Source organism: Mustela putorius, unplaced genomic scaffold (assembly GCF_011764305.1).
Source record: "Mustela putorius furo isolate JIRA1106 unplaced genomic scaffold, ASM1176430v1.1 tig00000228_pilon_pilon_pilon, whole genome shotgun sequence".
Lineage (NCBI taxonomy): Eukaryota > Metazoa > Chordata > Mammalia > Carnivora > Mustelidae > Mustela > Mustela putorius.
In genome coordinates, this window is record NW_025421322.1 from 8,243,120 (window position 1) to 8,264,773 (window position 21,654).

The 21,654-nt window shown below is 37.0% G+C and overlaps 1 protein-coding gene across 44 annotated transcripts in view; it reads left to right on the forward strand.

The window, feature by feature from the left end:
• The window catches only part of RIMS2 (regulating synaptic membrane exocytosis 2), a 595,904-nt gene that overhangs the window by 505,509 nt on the left and 68,741 nt on the right, over positions 1-21,654 (forward strand). For 27 of the 44 annotated variants that reach the window (XM_013064767.2, XM_045078009.1, XM_045078010.1 and 24 more), the window contains one exon: positions 11,606-11,847. The exons of the other annotated variants lie outside the window; for them this stretch is intronic. In XM_013064767.2, coding sequence (XP_012920221.1) covers positions 11,606-11,847 — 242 coding nt within the window. The remainder of the gene's footprint in view (positions 1-11,605; positions 11,848-21,654) is intronic. 44 annotated transcript variants of the gene reach the window in all.

Here is a 21,654-nt window from a genome sequence, read left to right on the forward strand (position 1 = left end):
AGCCATTCATACATTTGTATACATTTTGAAGTACAATGTCTAGTCATTTTATATGGGTTAAAACTAATGTCCAGGAATATTTTCATAATGTATGATTTGATGTGGGTAAGTTATAGTCCAAGAATATTTTCATATTATGGCTTAGCTTTCAATATTAATTTTAGAAACATCATGTGAGTTTTTATGTAGTATAATCATTTCACGAGTGTGGAATAGTCATCATTTGTTAAATACTCTTTAAAGTTAGTGCACTTATAGAGCTGGACAATTAGCAAGAATAAATCAAAGCCCTCAGCCCATTTTTTTAATTTTCACAAAACCTTAACTACTATTGTTCCTTTGATACTGATAAGATGGTGAAAAATGTAAATTGATGCTTGGAGTTATAGGCCAGTGAGGATACCTTCTGATATTTGTCATGGACCTTTTTATAGATGGGGAAAAATCTATAAAAATCAAAAGAAGCTGAAATGAAAATGAAATAGGGGGAAGTCTATCCCTGCCTGAAATATTTACATATAGAAGTAATTGTGTTAGCTGAAAAGTAGAGAAGAAACAATAGAACAATTTAAGGGGATGATATACACAATGAATTGCTGGGTTAAAATTGTGGAGTTTATCCCGAACACCTATGAAGAAGAAGATGTTATTGCTTAAAAATCATATACTAAGGATAATTGGGAGGAACAATAGCTGAATTAAAAAGAAAGAGTAAAGGAACCATGAAAATTTGAAAGGAATTAATTTTTAAAACCAGATTAACAGAGGTATTAAAGTCATAAAAATATGGAGTTTAAAGTCTATTAATGATCTCTAGCCTCCTCACGGACTGGGTTAGGAAAAGGAGGCCCCTGAGCAAAAAAACAAAGAAATTCAACGTGCTAAATCAAACTTTTTCACTTGAGTTCTTAAACTCCTATATTTCTCCATTTTGAAGAAATATTTTGTATCAATTTTTGACTTTTTAATCTTTCTCTCTCCTCAAGTTCTTCTGATTTTGCCTTTAAAAAAAAGTAATATACTAGTAATCCTTGTTTTTGGAACTGTGCTATTTGGATACTCCCGTGAGTTTACCATTTCTTTCTTTCTCTTCAATTGCAAATCTGTCCAACTTAGTCTCCTCCTTAACAGCTTCCTCTCCATTCCATCAAGTTCCTTTGTCAACTTCTTGGAAACTGAATTTGATCTCTCTTTCAGTAGCTGCTTTCTTAAAGGCCAGTTGTGTGTCCTCGAAATTCCAAATCTAGAGCTTTCTTAACGTTCCTACTAATGAATTCTTTGCATCACTTGACCACCTCAACATTTGTGAACTCATCCTTCTCTTGTCTTCTGTGGGATTTAACCCTATTCTGTTTTTCTTATTTCTGAGAATGTGTCTCTATTTCTCTGTCACTCCTTTTCTTCCAAACCTTTGTAAGTATTCTGCAGAGTATCTTCTCAAACATTGTCATTCCTGTCTTATACATTTGGCTTCCCTATGTGGGCTACCTCCTAACTTCTCTCCTCTCCTGTTCAACTAATATTTATTCACTCCATCTTTTTAGCCCTGACTTTTCCCTTGGGCCCTTATCCTAAGTGTGTGGCTTCCTCCCATTGAACCTCTCCATCCGAAAATTCCATTGGTTCTGTGGTGATCCCTTCCTAAACCATCACTACCCAGGCAAACATTAAGCTCTTTAAGGGTGTTAGTTTCCTCTTCCAAAAAAGTTGTGAGTGAATTTATATAAAGCACTTAGAGTACCCATTGGCGTATGGTAAATGCTTACTAATTTGAGTTCTTATTATATCTTAATCCCAGATACAGATACTAAGCTATACAGATGGTTCTTTCCAAATAACTTTGTCATCAGTCTTTGCTTTTTATTAGTTAGAGCAATATAGGAGCCTGGGTTTTTCTATCCTTCCCCCAGATTATTCCTATAAACTCTTAACTGATTTTCCTGTAGCCAGTCTCCTTTATTCCATCCTCTTTGTTAGTCAAAAACTAACAAAGGTGAGATTATGCTGTTGTGATAAACAACCCTGATTCCTAGTGACATTAACCAACACACATTGCTTCTTCCCATTGTAGTCACTCGGGGTCTGATAGAGGGAAAGACAAGTTGGAGTTCATCACCATCAATTAAATGCATCCTCCCAGAAGCAATGTGACTCATTTCCACTAGCATTTCACTTGTCAAAACAAGTCAAAAGATCACTTCTAGCCTCCATGGAGTAAGGCAAGATAACCCTACCTTGCCCCTACCTGTAAGGAGGAGAACAGAATATTGTAAACAGCCTAATGACCCCCCCACTAGGTTACGTAATCTTCCTTATTTATCATTTGTGTGTTACTCTCTAGCACCATCAGCTTCAATGACTCTTTTTACAGGAATCCATATAACAACGTGAGTCTGATCTGCTTTTCGGGACTTAACTTAACTGCTACTCTTAGCCTATAACATCTTCTACTTCAGCCAAACTGCACTACTCATCCCCAAAACATGGCATGTTCTTTCTGCATTTAATGCATAATATTCTCTTCTCTTTAGTATTTTTCTTTCTCTCTACATGTAATCGCTTTTACCCACTATTCAAGACCCAGGTTCATGAAACTTTCCAGAACTCTGATTTTTTTTTTAATTTTTTTTTTTTAAATTTATTTGACAGATCAGAAGTAGGCAGAGAGAGGCAGGCAGAGAGAGAGAGAGAGAGAGAGAGAGAGCAGGAAGCAGGCTCCCTGCCTAGCAGAGAGCCCAATGCAAGACTCGATCCCAGGACCCTGGGATCATAATCTGAGCTGAAGGCAGAGGCTTAACCCACTGAGCCACCCAGGCACCCCAGAACTCTGAATTTTAATGGTCTCTTTCCCTCTAATGAAATCTCATAGTACTGCAAGATTTTCTCTAATACTTATAACATTTTTTAAAACTAATTTGCATAAGCATTTCTCATCTTACTTGCATTTTAAACTATATGCTTCTTAAATAATGACTGTACCTCATTCATTGTTTTTATTCACTGCCATGCCAACTGTACTGTAGGCTAAATGGAGCCTTGGCACTAATTGGAAAAAGGTGTTCCCCTGGTTAGATTGTTTGAAAGACACTTGTTTTGAGCAAGAGAAAATTCTCCTGTTGTGTACAGAGTAAAAAGTTCTCTTCCCATCAGTTCGGGCCCCACGGAGCATGAAGATGGAGCTCAGACACTCTTCCATCCCCAACTTGCTCCTTTAGGACCTAACACCAAGTGGGTGTAACACAGTAAATATTTGCTAATGAAATCAATTAGTTAGCCGCAAGAACGTGCACTGTATGTAAATTAGCTGAATCCAGAAATGTGTGCAGGCCTAAAAATTTAAGGAGAAAAAGAAACAAAATATAAATTGGCTCTTGGCACTGAGGACCATTATAAAGAAGAAGCTGAAGTCAGAGAAAAGGAGTAGGTTTTATAAAATACATGTTGTAACGAAAACATTTTAAAATCGTAATTCTTGTATAAAGTTTCTTTACAAATTGTTTTCTTAATCAATAGTGAAAGCAAGTGGCATGATGGAAATATATGTACTCTAAGTGTAGTTTTTGTGTTTAATTTTTTAAGGAAGACAGAACACAGCTAACTTAATAAAAGATATTGAAAAATGATCATATAAGGATGGGCAAAATAAATTATTAGAAACCAGGATCACTGTGTGACAGAGAGAAACATAGACTTAGATTTGTAAAGTATTACATTTAAATTTTTTTCTTAAAGTAAGTTTCTTCATTCTCAAAGTGGTGGTGGTAGAGATATGTTACTCATCAATTTGATGGAGAACTTATAAAATTAAGGAACTGTGAAGGATTAATATATAGGTAGACTTTAGAGTTTAAGTAAATTTAGGAATTTTCAGTTAGTAAATGAATATTCCTGATCTGATACCTTTGATGATCTAAGCCTTCATAAATTTGTCACTATTTATAGAAGACAGTCATGTTCTCTTCAAAATGGCCTTTAATGGTATATTTAGAGACAAAATATTGGTCTGGAGCCCAGGTTTCTTGGCGCCACCACCTGTGCAGTGTATGTCCGCACAGACTTAGGGTCACTCTGATCTAATACCTGAACAGACAGTTCAATAAGGGTCGGTAGGACAGGACGTACATTGATCCCAACAATTCCAGGTCCTCTTCTCTCTTGACCTCATCTTCTGTCAGTATCCCCACCTTCACCTCATTCAATTAACACTGGTTTCATAAGTTCCCTCTAACAACCATCTTGTTTTGGCCTCAGGATATTTGCACTTGCTCCCCTCTTGGTGCCCTTCCTTAGCATGACTGACTTCATCATTCAGGACTCAGCTCAGTTGTCTCCTCTTCAGAGAGGCATTCCTTGACCATGCTAATGTTACCCTTCCTCCAAACTTTCCAGTCCCCATAATCATTTTATTCTACCTTATTTTCTTCAGATCACATATCACCATCTGAAATTGGCCTTTATTAACTTGTTTATTGCCTTTCCCTATGATGATCTGAATGAAAGCTCCATGAAAACAGGGACATTCTCTCCTTCTCTGCTGCACTTTTGACTCCAAGAACTGCCACGTAGTGGGTATAAAATAAATATCTTTTAAATGAATGATCAAAATCCTAGTGGTAGTGGCATATGAAAAAGGATCAAGCCTCAAACTAAGAAATCTTTTTTTTTCCTTAAAGAATATTTTGTTTTGTTTTGTTTTGTTTTTAAGAAATCTTTAGGGGCGCCTGGGTGGCTCAGTCATTAAGCGTCTGCCTTTGGCTCAGGTCATGATCCCAGGGTCCTGGGATCAAGCCCCACATTGGGCTCCCTGCTCAGCGGGAGGCTGCTTCTCCCTCTCCCCCTGCCCCTGCTTGTGTACCTGCAATCACTATCTCTCTCTGTCAAATAAATAAATAAAATCTTTTTTTTTTTTTAATAAAGAAATCTAATCAAGCAGAACTTTGGGCATGAACAAGAAGTTGGCAGGGGAATTGGGGAGCTTACAGGACTTCCTGGGACTCCTTAAACTATTATAACTAAGCGACGATCTGCTCTGTCGACACTGAGGCCTTGAGACCTCTTCCTTCCCTGAGACCCAAGATCTGGACCATAAACACAGCTCTGTGACTAATGGCTCTCATCAAGGCAGATATTTTTGGCTAAAAATACTTCATTAATTAGGTCGTTATCCCTCCCTAACTCTGGATATCAATTTTGTGGAGTAGACAAACACACATATCCCCTCCAATACATTCAGATACTATACTAATAAATTATGGTATATTAGTTGAATGCATTTATAAATCAACTTCAGTAATACTAAAAATACTAAATTTTAAATTTGTGTCATTTCCAGAAATGAAAGAATTAGTATAGGAAACTCAGTTTTTACATGCTCCTCAGAGAGAGATTTTGTTTGAATTGTTAACTTAATTAAGGTTTCTTGATGTTAGAGTTGGTCACTGGAATTTCAGTTATAGAACAAGACCCTGTCATTATGTAGCTATATTTGCATTTCTCATGCTGATATTTGCCAGTAAATTAATGAAAAGAAACTATGGCATATAGTTTATATATATCCTTGTGGTGATCGATGTTAAATAAACATTTGTTGAATACATGATTACTACTTTCCAAGCCTAAAATTGCAGATGGTCACTTGAGTAAGTGAAATAAAACTTATTAAATCATAAATTAGGTTATTAATAATTTTAAGTTCCACATTTTAGGAAAGCCATAGTATTTAATACAGAGAAAAATTTTAATAAAGAGGAATTAAGACAGGAGCAGAGTTTGTTACCCCTCTTTCCCACACCCAAGAACATGCCAGAATTCAAGAAAAGACACTGTAATTCAGGCATCTGCCCAATGACTGACAACTGGTGCAATCAAGTATGAGTTTTCACTGTGATAGGTACATGGTTAGCCATTGTCACCTGCCTCCAGAAACACAACAATGGGAAGGAAAAGGAATCAAACCCTTCAAGGAGCCATACTGTTTGAGAGCTTGGCCAGTCTCACTGGGTGCCTTTTTCGCATTCTACCATTATTACTACTGTCTCCTTCCTTTTGAGCCCTGCAGGCCCTCTCTAGCACCACTTCCTAGCCCCAGATGTTATAAATACTTCCACCCCTGGAATTCTCTCTGCCTACTTCCTATCCAGAAGTATCTGTTCTGTTTCTGAACTGCACACTCTACTGTAACAGCTGCTGGGCTGAGCTGCAGTTAAGACCACAAGGTTCTGAAATCACCCCAGTCTCTAACACTTTGGCTAAGTCCCTCCTAACCACCTTCCTGGTTCTCAGTATGGTGAAGTATTTGTTTCGGCAAGACTGTATTTTTTATTTACAATGTTACTGTTGCGCCCATATTCTCATACACACAGACTTTGCCTTTGTCCTATGTTTGCTATTTATTACTTTAACCCAAACCACTTAGCTCTATTCATTCAAACTATGAATTAACACTTTTGGCCCCTTGGCCTATAATCTTCATTTAATTTAATCACATACTGCCATAACCCCTGATAGGCTATTTAAGTCTTTGAGGAATATCTACAAATATTTCACTTGCCATTCATTATCTTTCTCCCAATGATTGACAATACTAAATTTCCCTTTTAAAAAAATCTTTCAAGATACAATTTCAACATTTATAATTATGTCCTAAAATAGATCACTTGCATGGGCAATTTCACATGTATTACTGTGAGAGTACTAAATGTATAAAGTTTTTCATTGTTTTTCTGAAGTCAAAAATTAGAAAAGATGAAAATGATATTCAGATATGTAGAAATGGCTGTATCTCTTTCTAGAACTGAGCATCCTATGTCAATATCCAGTATTATTGTATGGTAATCTCTTGGGATTAGCTTGAAAGCCATGCTATACCTTTAGCCCTCAGAATGAACTATGTGGATTGAATAACTTGAACTATCTAAAAGAAAAAGGTATGTTGGTCCTTGATTGCTCTTTTCATTTGTTTTACATTTTTTTTTCTTAGTGCCGTGTATGCTGGGGGGAAATTGAAAAAAAGAACACTTTTAAAACTATAATTACCAATCAGAGAAAATTAAAGCTATTTTTAGTACACTGTCCTTCTAGATCTTTTGCTGTGTGCATTTATACTTTTTCCCCATAAGAACAGAAACATTCTGAACATATACTTTTATTTTTTCATATTCTATTTATATGCCCCTTGTGCAGGAAAATGGTATATCATTTCACAAATCTAGGTTTCTCCAACTACCTAGTTGAGCAAGAATAGGTGATAGATAGCTATGGATAGATAGACAGATGGATTAAAGAACGGATAGCCTCCAGGGTTTGAATTTATGTGTGTCCCCTATCAATAAGGTAAATCCATATCTGGTATGAGAGCCAGCCAAAATTAGGCTGCAAATATCTGCTTCTGCCCCCCCCCCCATGTCAAGGACATTTTTATGTCAATAAATACTTATTTATAATATCATTTTCAAAGGTATAGTCTACTTTATTGATGAACATAACTGATTTAAACACCCTTAACTATTGGACATTTATGAGGTTTTCTCTTGTGTGTATGAGTGTATTGTTATTATAATCAATTCTGCGGTAAATGCTATTGCTAAATTTGTACACGTTGCTAAATTTTCCTTTAGGATATACCTAAAAGTAGAATAGAGAGGTTAAAAGCTCCTTTGGGCTTTTTTAAAGGCTTTTGATACATATTGCCAGATCACCCTTCAGAAGTCCATCACTGAGACCACCCCCCCCCCCACAGCTGCACTGGAAATTTACCAGACCCTTAGAAACACTCTCTTTTGCAATTGATAGTGTAATGGATCTGTGTTTTCTTAATCACCTTGAGCATTCCAAATGATCACCCATGTTTACAGATTTATTTTACTGCAAAGTATTTCATGAATCCAGAGTCATAAAGCTTTAAAAATTTTGGTTAATAGCTTGTTTGCTTACAGCATTGTTTGCTTATAGTTTTAAGTGATGACGAGCAGGAAAAGTCAAGGAAATCTGTAGCAATACTCTAGCCTCAGTCTCCCTCTTGTCAAAACACAGCACTGGAGGGTAGCTATTCAAAACTCATCCCTAGTGATCTCGACGGTTCTAGAAGATGAAGAGTCGATCCATCTTACAAAACTTTTTTTTTTTTTAACTTATTTGACAGACAGACAAGTAGGCAGAGAGGCAGAGAGCGAGGGGGAAGCAGCTCCCCACTGAGCAGAGAACCTGATGAGGGGCTCTATCCCAGGACCCTGGGATCATGACCTGGGCTGAAGGCAGAGGCTTAACCCACTGAGCCACCCAGGTGCCCCAAAACTTTTAATGCAGATAATGCATTATCCAAGTTGTTAGGCTGAAGAGAATATACTTCTGTGAAACCAAAATGTCATTAAATTTATCTACAAACTGATTTATCAGTTATAGTTAGTATTTTATTGTATCCTGCTTAATTTGGGGTGAGTTCTTTATGGCTTTAATAGCCAACCATGAAAATTAAGATGCAAAAATCACAAGGTACATTAAATAATATTTTGTGAGTATGTCTTTCACTTCCTTGGGTGGGAATGACTTAAGAGGTTGTTTTATTTTATTTTTTTTAAGTTTTTATTTATTTATTTGATAGAGATCACATGTAGGCAGAGAGGCAGGCAGAGAGAGAGAAGAAGGGAAGCAGGCTCCCTGCTGAGCAGAGAGCCCATTGCAGGGCTCCATCCCAGCACCTTGGGATCATGACCTGAGCTGAAGGCAGAGGCTTTAGCCCATTGAGCCACCCAGATGCCGCAAGAGGCTGTTTTCGAAAAGTATTTATTTGAGGGAAAGATGCCTCCATGACAGGAGTACTGGGGTTTTCTGACGTGTTATATGGAGCACATTATTCTTTTGAAAAACCTTAGTTTCAGCTAAACTTTAGCTTTTCTAGGCTTTTCTGATGAAAACATACAGTGAAAATTGTATGTTGCATTTCCGTGTTTATTTGCCCAGAATCCATGGGATAAGAAATATCACAGGGCAGCAAAGCATATCATAGTTAGAGGGGACCTTGCAGAAACTCCAGTTTAAGATGTTTAATGACTGCTGAATGGAAATGGCAGCAGTGGTGGTGATGGTGGTGATAATGAGGAGAAGGTAGGGGAGACTAATTCTTGGAGATTTTATGTGGCTGGCATTCTGTTTAGTGCTTTACTTAACATCTTCTCATTTACTGAGAAAATTAATTATCAGAAAAGGCTTAACTCTCCCGAATGAGTTAGCCAAAGATCAAACCCAGATTTCCCGACTCTCCGTGATGTCTGCTATCCATTGTGTTAATGGTGGCTATCCTAAAGAGATTATAGACATTTTAATTTCGAAAGTTTATAAATTTATAACTATAAATATCATTTCTACTGGTGTTGTTAGGTATTTATATGATGAAGGGCTGTAGCCTTATTCTATCTGTTGCCCATATTACTTAATAAAAGTATTGTGATTTCAATTTATTAAATTTTTACTTTAGAGATATTATCCCTATTCTTTAAAAGAAGAAGGGAAAATAGAGTATTCTTATGTTACAAATGAGGAATCTGAGGCTCAGAGTAGAGCAATTAACTCTTTCAAGGAAGTCTGTTAAGTAACAGCAAAACTGGGAGTCCAGCCCGTATCTTTTCGCCTCCCAAACTCTTTCTCTTTTATTCTATTGTTGTTTATTAAAGAATAGCAAAATCAAACAAGCTTAAAAATGATTAATTTGGGGTATTATAGAAACATATACACTGTTCTCTCTTTTGGCCAATTTATGCCTCATTTCTTCTTAAACTAATGTGAGGAGTAAAATAGTACAGTTTACTGTATTTTTTTAAAGATTTCCTTTTTAATTTATTTGACAGAGAAAGAGAGTTTGTGAAAGCACAAGTTGGGGGAGCAGAAGAGGGAGGGCAGAGAAGCTGGCTTCCCATTGAGCAGGGAGCCCAATGCAGGGCTCGATTCCAGGACCCTGAGATAGTGACCTGAGTAGAAGGTTTAACTGACTGAGCCACCCAGGTGCCCCTAGTTTACTATATTTTTAAAACAGTGTTACACTAGGACTTTCCCCTCTGAAATACTTGAAGAAAATAAACATAAAATTAACATGTGGTCCTGGCCTTTTAGGAGGTTTTACTCTAAGATGAAGTAAAAACAATTTTTTTTTTTTTTTAGGGAGACCAAGAAATTAAATTAGAAATAAGAGCTTATCTCAATAGATCCGTTTTCTAATTCCCATTCTTTAAATGACATCTAAAGATATTTCTAGGGCTCCTGTGTGGCTCAGTCAGTTAAGTGTCTGCAGACGCTTTCGTCCTGATCTCAGGGTCCTGAGATGGAGCCTCACATTAGAGCTCCCTGCTGAGCAGGAAGTCTGCTTCTGCCTCTGCCTCACCTCCTCCCTGCCCAGGCTCGCTCTCTCTCTCTCTCTCTCTCTCTCTCAAATAAATACATAAAATCTTTATGAAAAAAATATATTTCTAATGTTTCTTGATTTTTTCTTTTCTTTTGCTGCTATAATTATGTTATTCACTCATACTATCAAAACCAAATTAAAGCAGAAGTTATTACTCTAATCCTGAGTCAGAATGATATGCGATTAAGTCTTCCCATTCCTGCAACACAGACCACTTCCTTCACGTTCTCTCAGGTTTTGGGGGCCAGCTGGATAGCCTGCTTCGAGATTCTTCAACCTCTACTATTTCCCGCCACACTCCAATGATCACAGAAAAATCAAGGGTCCTGTCTTTAGTTACTCCCATTGGCAGTGTTAGTCTACTGACTACCGCCAATGGAGTAATCAGTAATCAGTGCTAACACAGCCAATGGGAGTAATCAGCTAATCAGTAATCGTCACCAGTAATCAGTAATCGTTAATCAGCTCACATGCTTCATTGAGACATTGATTGCTTTCTGACCACATTGCCTAGAGATCTGATAATGAGGTTTCCTTCTTTCAAATGAATGCAAGAGGGAAATCTTCCTTTTCTTTATTTTTGGAGAATAGAAAGCAATAAATATGAAATTCTGTTAGGTGAAATAACTTATTTTTAATTCAAAACTAATGAAAACATCAATCTCTGTTAGAAAATTTAACCATTATTAGATAACTCTTAAAGCTTAGGAGACAGAGAAGAACTTATGTTGAAGGGCCACTCTTAGCAGTGGACGCTGTTATTTTTGTTATTTTTTCGAAGAATTTTACCACTCGTGTAATTTCTTTTTGAAGGCAATAGGAAAGCAGACTGGAGAAGAATGCTTTTGGAAACGTCTTCCTTTGCTGTACAGCTTTCTCTGCAGCATACTTGCCCTTGCTGGACAGTATATTATCTTAAATAAGCCCTCTGATTTTTTGTGAACATTTATTTTTCCCTCTGTGGCCGCGCAAACCGGTGCCTTCTGTGACAGCAGAAATGAAATCATGATTATTAGTTTCCATAGTTGCGTGAGCTTGACCCTGAATCGTAAAGCCCATTCAAGACCGTGGTACATGCAAATGGTTAAACTCTAAAAATAGATCCCATAAATGATATCATTTCGTTAGACTCCAGACATTTCATCTAAAATACATTTTCTGTCTTTTCCTTTTCACTCTTGCCATCCCTTTTAACGATCCATCGGCCTACAGTGTCTTTACATCCAAAATGCAAAGCAGACAAATGGGCATCTCCGGCAAGAACATGACCAAAAGCACCAGCATCAGTGGAGACATGTGCTCGCTGGAGAAGACGGACGGCAGCCAGTCGGACACGGCGGTGGGGGCGTTGGGCACCGGCGGCAAAAAGCGGCGCTCTAGCATTGGGGCCAAAATGGTAGCTATTGTTGGCCTCTCCCGGAAAAGTCGCAGTGCTTCTCAGCTCAGCCAAACGGGTAGGCATTTTTATGTTACTTTTGACTTCGTATGTGAGTTGTCATTAAAGTACATATTCTTTTCTCCTGCTCGTTATCTTGCAGTCATTAGTGGAAGATGACACGTTCCAGAGAGATAGGGGGCCTTTGAAACCTGTTAACCTTCCTGAAAATAAAGCAATAACTCTGTTTTTCAGTGACGAATGAGCTTTCTTTGAAGCGAACCCTGGCCCCTGTTCTTGAGAGGCACAAAATGTCTTTCCTCCTCAGGGAGGAGTTGAGCTGTGGGAGCTGGATTACCAGCGGCTGGCCCTTTGCAAAGATGATCTGCTCTGTGAAATACTTGCTTTTCTTAGGTTCCTCAAGAGGGAACCAGCCAAATCAATTTTCATTCTCAGCAAGTTACCGTGATGAAGATGACACCTCATCTTTTGTGTGAATCATATAGATCTTTTATTGCTGATGACCTAACTTTTTTTCAGGTTGTAAGGAGCATTTACCAGTAGTATCAATTTTCTTACTGCAGTACTTATTTCCCTGGGAAAACTTCAAGGCAGCAATATTCTCCAGCAGCAGGGATGGAGGAATTTTCTGCTGATAGTGAAGATATTCAGAGCTTTGCTACTTTAAAATTCAGTTTCTAAATCACATCTGCAAAAATAAATTAGATACAGCGCTCCTACTCCTGCTCAGAAAAGCCACAGCTAGCAATTAAGAAATTTGTGAGTCAAAGCAATGGCTTTTCAAATGGTTGTTGATAATTAAACATTAAATCCCTGGTATCTTGGAAATAATAACATATCTTCTACTTAACAAACAAACAAAAGCATGTAATATGGTGTTTCTCTTACAGCAAATAAATTATAGGCAAATGGGTAAAATCTCATTTGTGTTTGAATTACTAGGGTTCTTATACACAGAAATCAGGACAAAAATCTGCAATCCAAAAGAATTTAAGGATACATTAAATTCCTGGACCCGGCTACTCTTGATTTTATATAACTATAATAGCATTCTGGAATCTGAGCCTTATATAATAATATCATATTGAAATAGTTATTTGATGGTTTTCCTTATATTGTGGTTGTAAGTCACTATGTTCAATGTGGCTATTGACAGGTATTTTTCATTTGGTGTTTTAAAATGTTATTTTTCATTTTAATGTACAAATAAAAATTTAATTTATGGACATAGAGAATATATTTCAATGATTTTTAAAATTGCTAATATTTATACATAATTAGTTACATTACATGATAGATGGTGGCCTTTTGAAATTGAAGTATTTTATATATCTCTAACAGTTAGAACTTCATTGCATTTTTTGCCCTTAAAACTTATAGATACCTATAACCTGAAAACTGTTCTAAAAATAAAGCCTATAAGTGAAAAAAAATACAGAACCTAACCTAAAACAGATATTCATAACTTTATATAAGTTAAAGAATACATGTTGTTAAACTAAATAATTGTTTCCACTGGTTCAGGGTTTTTGGATAAATATTGAGCACCTACTATGTGCCGAACACATGGAGAAAGATGGTATTTATCATCGTAAAAATAAATACCATTGTAACCAGAATGGGTTTTCAGACAAGACTGCTTACTTGCCTTCTAAAGAGTAGAATACTCAGCAAAATGGGATCTTTCTAAAAGATAGTGAAATTATTGCATATGATATCATCACAATCATATGTAAACAATAACTGTCAAAAGAGAAACCATTTATTTGAAGGTATGTTGTCCAGTACATATGCTGCTAAGTCATAGCTGTCTTCTGCCATGCTATTTGGTGGGCTGCTTTGCCTGTTAATTGGAAACTCACCTTTAATGTCACCATTTCTAAAGATTAGATGTGACTTGCTAGACATTATTACTCAGCAGAAAACACATGGAAATAACAAGGACACTTGGATTCCATTGCTAACTTTGAGTTATATGAGATAATCTACTATAACCTCTTTAAAAACCTACCTGACGTATCTGAGCCATAGAATGTTCATCTGACAAATCTAACAAGGATTTTTTAAAGATAATATTTTAAAATGCATAATAATATGCTTTGAAAAGTTAAAATCATTTTGTAGGTTTAAGCTATCAATAGTCAATTCAGCCTCACAGGGGCATCAAGAACTCTGGTTTAGACATGTTGACTTTGAGATGCCTGTCTAGACATGTAAGCAAGTTGTTACATGGTCAGTTGGAGTCTAGTTAGTATGAGTCCGGTTAGTATGAGTCCCAGAGCCTAGTAGGTCAAGACTAAGGATGTAATGTGGGAGTGATCACAGGTAGTATTTAAAGCCACAGCACAAGATACGATTACTTAAGGTAACTTTAGTCAAGAAGAAAACTAAAGGGTGAGCTCAGGGATACTCCAACATTGGAAAATCAGAAGACAATTCATCAAAGAAGGCTCAAGGAAGAGCAGCCATTAAAAAGAGAGAGAGAGAATGAGAAGAGAAGGAAAGAATATGGGATCTTGGTCACCAGATGAAGGAAATATTTTAAGAAAGATTATCAGTGTGTCAGGTGCTTCTGACAAGTAAGATGGAAGGTCAAGTAAGATGGAAGACGGAGAACTGACCATGGACTTGGCAAGATGGGGAGTTTGGTAAACCTTGACAAACCTTGCAGTGGTGGACAAGACCTTATTGGTGAAGGAGGGAAATGGGAGGTAAGGTAGAGTCAGTGAGAAGAATATCAAGAATAAAAATAAGAATAATACTTATTGAACACTTTTGTGTGCAGGCACTATTCTAAGCCCTTCACATGTAAATCATTTAAACCTCACAATAATGTGCTTGAAGCAGGAAATAATTACTACTATCCTCATTTTACAGATGAGAAAACTAAAGTGAGCAGTGGGGAATTAACTGTCCCAAGTTTACTCAAGTAGTGAGGGTACACGTTGCGATTTGGATCCAGGCGCTATGGATTTGGGAGACTTCACTCTTACTCTAGTGTGGTCTAGACCAGCACTGTCCAGTAGAATTCTTGGCAATGTGGGCAATTTTCTGTACCTGTGCTAGCCAATATGGTATGGTAGCAATAGCCTCACATAGCTACTGAGCATTTGAAATGTGCTACTATGATGGAGGAACTGATTTTCCTTTTTTTTTTTTTTTGCAATTTTGATTTAATTAGCATCAATGTAAATAGGTGCATGTGACTAGTGACTATGGAGTTGGACAAGACAGATGGAAACAGCTCTTTCCAGGATTTTTTTTTTTTTAAGGATTTTATTTATTTATTTGACAGAGATCACAAGTAGACAGAGAGGCAGGCAGAGAGAGAGGAGAAAGCAGGCTCCCCACTGAGCAGAGAGCCCAATGCGGGACTCGATCCCAGGATGCTGGGATCACGACCTGAACCAAAGGCAGAGGCTTTAACCCACTGAGCTACCCAGGTGCCCCTCTTTCCAGGGTTTTGATTTAAAAGGAAATATAGAAATAGGACTATAGCAGGGTGTTTGGGTGGCTCAGTTGGTTAAGCATCTGCTTTCAGCTCAGGTCATGGTCTCGGGGTCAGGGGATTGAGTCCTGCATCAAACTCCCTGCTCTCAGGGAGCCTGCTTTCTCCCTCTCCCTCTGCGTCTCCCCCCGACTTGTGCTCTCCTGCTCTCTCTGTCTAATAAACACATAAAAATCTTAGGGAAAAAAAAAAAAGAAATAGGACTGTAGCTTGGGGGAAATGAAGTAAAAAAAGAGTTTTGCTCTTCTGATGACAGACGGGATCCTTGTGGGAATGACTGAGCAGGTTGAAGATGTTGGATTCAGAGCTTAAAGTGGAGATCAGTTGTTATGACCTGTGGTCACTCAGGAACCTATGAGTGATTTTCATCTTCTTTTCATCTTGTGATTTCTAAGCTGACACAGGACTTTATATTGACTCTAATGATAACACTTAGTAACTACCATCATTTATTTATTTCTCTGTTTTCTGGCTAGCCTGTTTTTTCATATTTTATGTGTCTTTCTCCATGTCTGGTATAGTTTCAGATGTAGTACTCTTCAATGAGAAGCTCATGTACTTTTTGGGATGCATGATTAAGTTCCCTGGTAAAAAGAAAAGAAACTGATAGAACTTATTTTTATTTTTTAACCTAAAAGATGTAGAAGAAATTAAGCATTGTTAATATTTAGGACATATTTACCCCCTTGTGTTCTTGATTGGTCTGGTTGTCAGATGGTCAATGCCGTGTGCTTTTCTGGAGCCATTAGTTTAGTGAACCACTAGAAAGTGGCCAAGTGGCTTGAAAAGATCACTGCAGTAAAACTGTGGATTGAGTGTAATTCTAATATTGCAATGAGGACAAACAAGGTAGACCTGAAACTTCTTTTCCTATTTTAGCTTTTCATCAGCCACTGACGAAGAAGTTAGAGTGCAAATCATTATTAATGCAAATCATTATTCCTAATGATAAAGTAAGACTTTATATTCTCAGTAAGAATGTCTGAAGTGATGTACATTATAATTTTCCAAAGTATTGGTATGCCCACCAAACTCGCTTCTCCTTTCTCCTGAGCACTTCCTAGCCCGTACTCCCCAGCCTCTGTTTTCCAGCATCAGTTTTGTGACGGAGTTGTAGACAACGGCATACAAGCACATAAATAAATTTTAAAGAAATCTCAAATCAACGCTACGGGATATAGCATGTTAAGGATTCTCACAAAGAATATGCATTGAACCCTACGTGCAGGTCTGTTTCTCACTTTCTAAATAATGTTTTAGCAGTTACAATACTATCAGCCACAATTAATTAAAAGTATTGATAGTCATGCCACTATTTGTACTAAGTTCAAGTGGTTTAAATATAACAGATAAGGTAGACAGAATATTTTGCGTAAGTGAAAACTATGATAAACATATTATGGATTTTTAAAATTATGTTATGTTAGTCACCACATATTATGAATTGTAGTAAACCATTTCTATAGCAAACTGGGATCAGCAAGTAGCTAAGAACAATAGCTTTACTGGTAATGGAAATTAATTTAACATTTCTTAGATTTGGATTGAATTTTATAGTTTGTTCTACAAAGAAGACTCTTATTTTTATTTCTGTAATTGTGATAAAATGTACAAAACATAAAATTTACTATCTTAACCATTTTCTTTCTTTTTTTTTTTTTTAAGATTTTATTTATTTATTTGAGAGAGAAAGAGAGAGAGAGAGAGCATGAACGGGGGGAGGGTCAGAGGGAGAAGCAGACTCCCCAACAAGCAGGGAGCCTGATGTGGGACTCGATCCTGGGACTCCAGGATCATGACCTGAGTCAAAGGCAGTTGCTTAACGAACAAAGCCACCCAGGCACCCCTTCCTCAACCATTTCCAATTGGACAGTGCAGTGACAGTAACTACCGTCACATCCATCTACAGAAAGCTTTTCATCTTGCATAGGGCATTGTATATCTTCTTTGGAGAACTGTCTATTCAAGTCTTTTGAAATCCATTTCCTAACTGGGCTATTTTGTGTTGTTGTTGTTGAGTTGAAAAATACTTTTTATAATAGAAACATATCAGCCTCTTTTTCAGATTTTTAAGGGTTACCTCTGTATGTATTGTTATTATTGCATATTTGTATTTTTCTGAATCCCATTAGGCCTATAAATTCCTTGAGGGGAGGAACTATAGCTCATTCATTTTCATATATGTGGTACATATAGTTATAGTTGATGTCTGCTAAGTACTCAGGATTTGCTACAATGAATGAATGTACAACTCATCTTTGTTATAGACAAGGTAACTTAAAAATGTGTTCCTCAGGGGTGCCTCGGTGGCTCAGTGGGTTAAGCCACTGCCTTTGGCTCAGGTCATGATCTCAGGATCCTGGGATCAAGCCCCCCATTGGGCTCTCTGCTCAGCAGGGAGCCTGCTAACCACCCCCACCACCTGCTGCTCTGCTTTCTTGCAATCTCTCTCTGTGTGTCAAATAAATAAATAAAATCTTAAAAAAAAAAAAAAATGTGTTCCTCAGTATGTTAAACTGGCACAGTGAGGTTTTAAATAAATGATCACATAAATATATGTCAGATATTTCTTAACATCTCATATTCTAGTGTTTTGTTTTTATTATTTATAGAAAGAAGAAATAGAACACTTGAAAGCGATTGTTAAGGAACTATCCATTTACATCTACAAAAGCAAGTTATCTTGCAGTATCCTTTACTAAAACTAGAGATTACACTCATAATCAAATTATTAAAAATTTACTAATGAATTCTTATGGTATTTTAATCATCACCCTACATTTATTCATCTCACAAAGTATACATTTTTTTTTTTATCAACTACACTGTTTGCAAGGAAGGCATTCTGGTAGGTGCTATCAAAGGCAAAACTTGACAAAACATAGTCCTTACTCTCCTAGGTCTTATACTGGAGGATCTTAATATCTATTAGAAGAGGCACCTGGCTGGCTCAATGGGTTAAGCCTCTGCCTTCGGCTCAGGTCATGATCTCAGGGTCCTGGGATCCAGTCCCGCATCGAGCTCTCTGCTCAGCGGGGAGCCTGCTTCCCCCTCTTCTCTCTCTCTGCCTGCCTCTCTGCCAACTTGTGATCTCTCTCTCTCTCTGTCAAATAAATAAATAAAATCTGTAAAATACATATAGCTATTAGAAGAAAGGAGTTTTAGGCTGGAGGAAATATAAAACAAGGTGGAACATGATAAAAACAAGCAAGAGAAACAAAAAATATCCTATAAGGAAGTGCAGCAGAGTGGAGAAAACAGATATGAGAGTTTTAGAGTTCTAATCCCACCTCTGCTATATGCACAAGATATCTAATGTCTCTAAACCTCCCTTTCCTTGGCTGTGAAAATAATGGACTCTGTCTTCCTATTTCATGAGCACCATGAAAGAACTTAAACAGTGCCCAGTAGATGTAAGTTCTTTATAAATGGCAGCGACTACTGTTAATATCATTACTAACATCAGTTTAGATGTTAATATTATTATATTGCTGTTAGTGTAGCCATGGAAATGACCACTTCCAACCCTGATGCAAAGGGAAGAGTTGATCTAAGCCTTAAATTATGGATAATGTTTAAACTGTGAGGATGATGATGACAGGAATGGACGTTTCAGACATGGGTGATAGTAGACCCAGAGATACGGAAATGTTGTTTACGTAGGAGCAGAGCAAGATCACCTCCGTAGTGGGAGGTGAGACTGGCAATGGAGGTTGGGGCCAGATAAGTAACTTAATGTCAGGTGAGAGAGTCAGAGACATAGAATTGGCAGTAGGACGCTACTGCAGGATTTGGAAATGGTCATGACAATCAGAGCTAGAAAGGTGTTGTCAGTAAGTAAGTCTAGAGATCAATAGTAGGAGACAAATTCAGTAAGACAGTTTAGAACAGAGAGGATGAGGGGCTGATCAGTGATGTATTATGTTCTATTGCTGCCATAACAAGTTACAACAAACTTAACAACTTCGTGCAGCTTTACCATTCTGTCAGAAATTTGGGTGATCTTGGCTAGTTTTTCTTCTCTGTTTCTCACAAGACCAAAACCAAAGTGTCATCAAGGCTGGGCATTTATCTAAAGGCTGAAGGGAAGACTCCATTTCCAAGTTCATTCAGGTTTCAATACTTGACCTTCGTAGGACTGAAGTCCCTTCTTTGACACATGACCCCTGTCATCCTCCAGCAAACAGTAGCATGTGAATATTTCTTGTGTTTCTCATCTCTCCAGGTAAACATTTTGCTGTGTTTCCTCCCCTCTCCAGCTAGAGAAAGGTCTCTGCTTTTAACAGCTCATATCATTATGTTGGGCCCACTCAGATGATCCAGAATAAATATCCCTGTTTTAAGGTCCTTAACTTTACATCTTACATTCACAAGGTACCTTAACCTAACCTTACATCTGCAAATGTACCTTTTGCCATGTAACATAACATATTTTGAGATACCAGAAAATAGTGTATGGACATCTTTGGGGGAGACCATTATGCCTACCACAAATGATAATCGTAGAAGGAGATGGAAAGGATGGGGAGATTCAGGAAATATTGTAGATATGTTTTATAAAAATTATCATGGACATCCATCCTATTATATAATTCCTGGGAGTAAAGTAAAATAGACATAAATGTTAATCTTCACAGTTTACACTATCAGACCAGAATGCATATCAGTTATAAGAATATAAACTTTTTAAAATATAAAATTCAGAAAATAATTTACCATTCCTAAAGACATCATTAACAGTAGCATGAATTTGTTCGTTTTAATTTTCACAACCTTAGATATTTGCATCATCATTCCCATTTTACATATCAGAAAACTGAGACTCAGAAGTTTCATAGTAGATGAATCCACTCCAAAGATGGTACTCTCTATGTGACATCACTATTGCTAAAAGTACGTCTTTATAAATTAGTTCTTTTCATATCATTAGGGGGAAAAAAACTTTCCCTTCAAAATAAAAATTCTCAGGGAACTCCTTTTAATTTACCATAGGTTTTACTTAATTTAATTGGACATAATTTTAAGATATGACTAGCCAAAGGCATTGTACAGTCTAGTAATCAGTAAAGGCTTAGTAAATCTAAATAACGAAACCATTAAGAGTTTAATGGTAAGCTGAGAAGTACATACTAAGGAAAAGAAGTCTTTTAGTTTCATTAAAAGTAAATGTTTTAAGATTTTTGAGCGTGAGAGTAGAAACATACATTCTGCAAATGTATGGGGCTAGTAGGGTTTTTTTTTTTTTTTTTCAAGCAAGTCCCATTCCTTTTACCTACTAGGAAAATTTACAGAGGCAGTTGCAGGTATTTGTCGGAAATTTAATAGAGCCCTAGGTAAACAGTGTAAGATTCTACTAGGAGTAACATCAGCTCATTTTTCCAACTTAGAAAAAAAAAAAAAACGTAGACGTGTTGGCTCATTGTCCCCTTGGGCTTTGAAAGCTATTTTGTATTGCAGACTTTGTGGAATGAAAAAACAGTGAGGCAGAATCCATCTTTCTTCTCCGATGCTGCTCTAGATGGAAAAATCCTTTTTATTAAAAGATTTTTTTCAAAATTGACACTCTTACCCACTAGTTAGAACATGTTACTATTATATTTTTATTCAGTAAATATTTATTGAATTTCTACTCCATGGCGTGTAGTAAATAGGATCCTCTTTGTAGGATATTTATGCTCCAGTGGTAGAGACAGACCTTAAAAAAAAACATAAAATAATAATTAGTCAAAATTCCAAAGCTGGCCTTGATGGAAAAGTACCAAGTGGCGTGAAAGTATATCACAGTAGATAACTAAACTAGTCTGCTTCATCTTTCTGCCCATTCCAGCTCTTACCAAATATTTCCCACACCATAGAGTTTCAACAAATGGTGGTCGAATGGCATAAAATGTTGCACGTTATTAGTAGAAAATGTCACACTGCCCTTCTGTCTTTGTGTTCGGTTTGTTCGGCAATCTCTGCATTTTTTGAGTATGGGCCACAAATCTCCCAAAGGGGGTCAGTGTATGTGTGTTTGTGTTTTCTGTTAAAAACAATTGAAAGCCAAATGGCCTTTGGAAAAGAGATTTAAAAACCATGTATATAGGTTCTGAATTTATATACTATAAATGCCACGGGGGACAGAAACAATAGATTCTAGTATAACTTAGAAGTGTGCTTGATGTTGAAATAGTGGAAAAACAGATCTGGTATGCTCTTAGGCAAAAAAGTTTTGCATTCACAGAAAAATGTAATTTCTTTGATTTTGCTTTTCTCCGGATATCTGAGGATTCATTGCTTTTTACTGGAAGCTTCATAATCGCTTAGGAAAATCAGAGTGGGACAAGAGCTGAGAAGTCTGAGATGAGGTGGGGACCT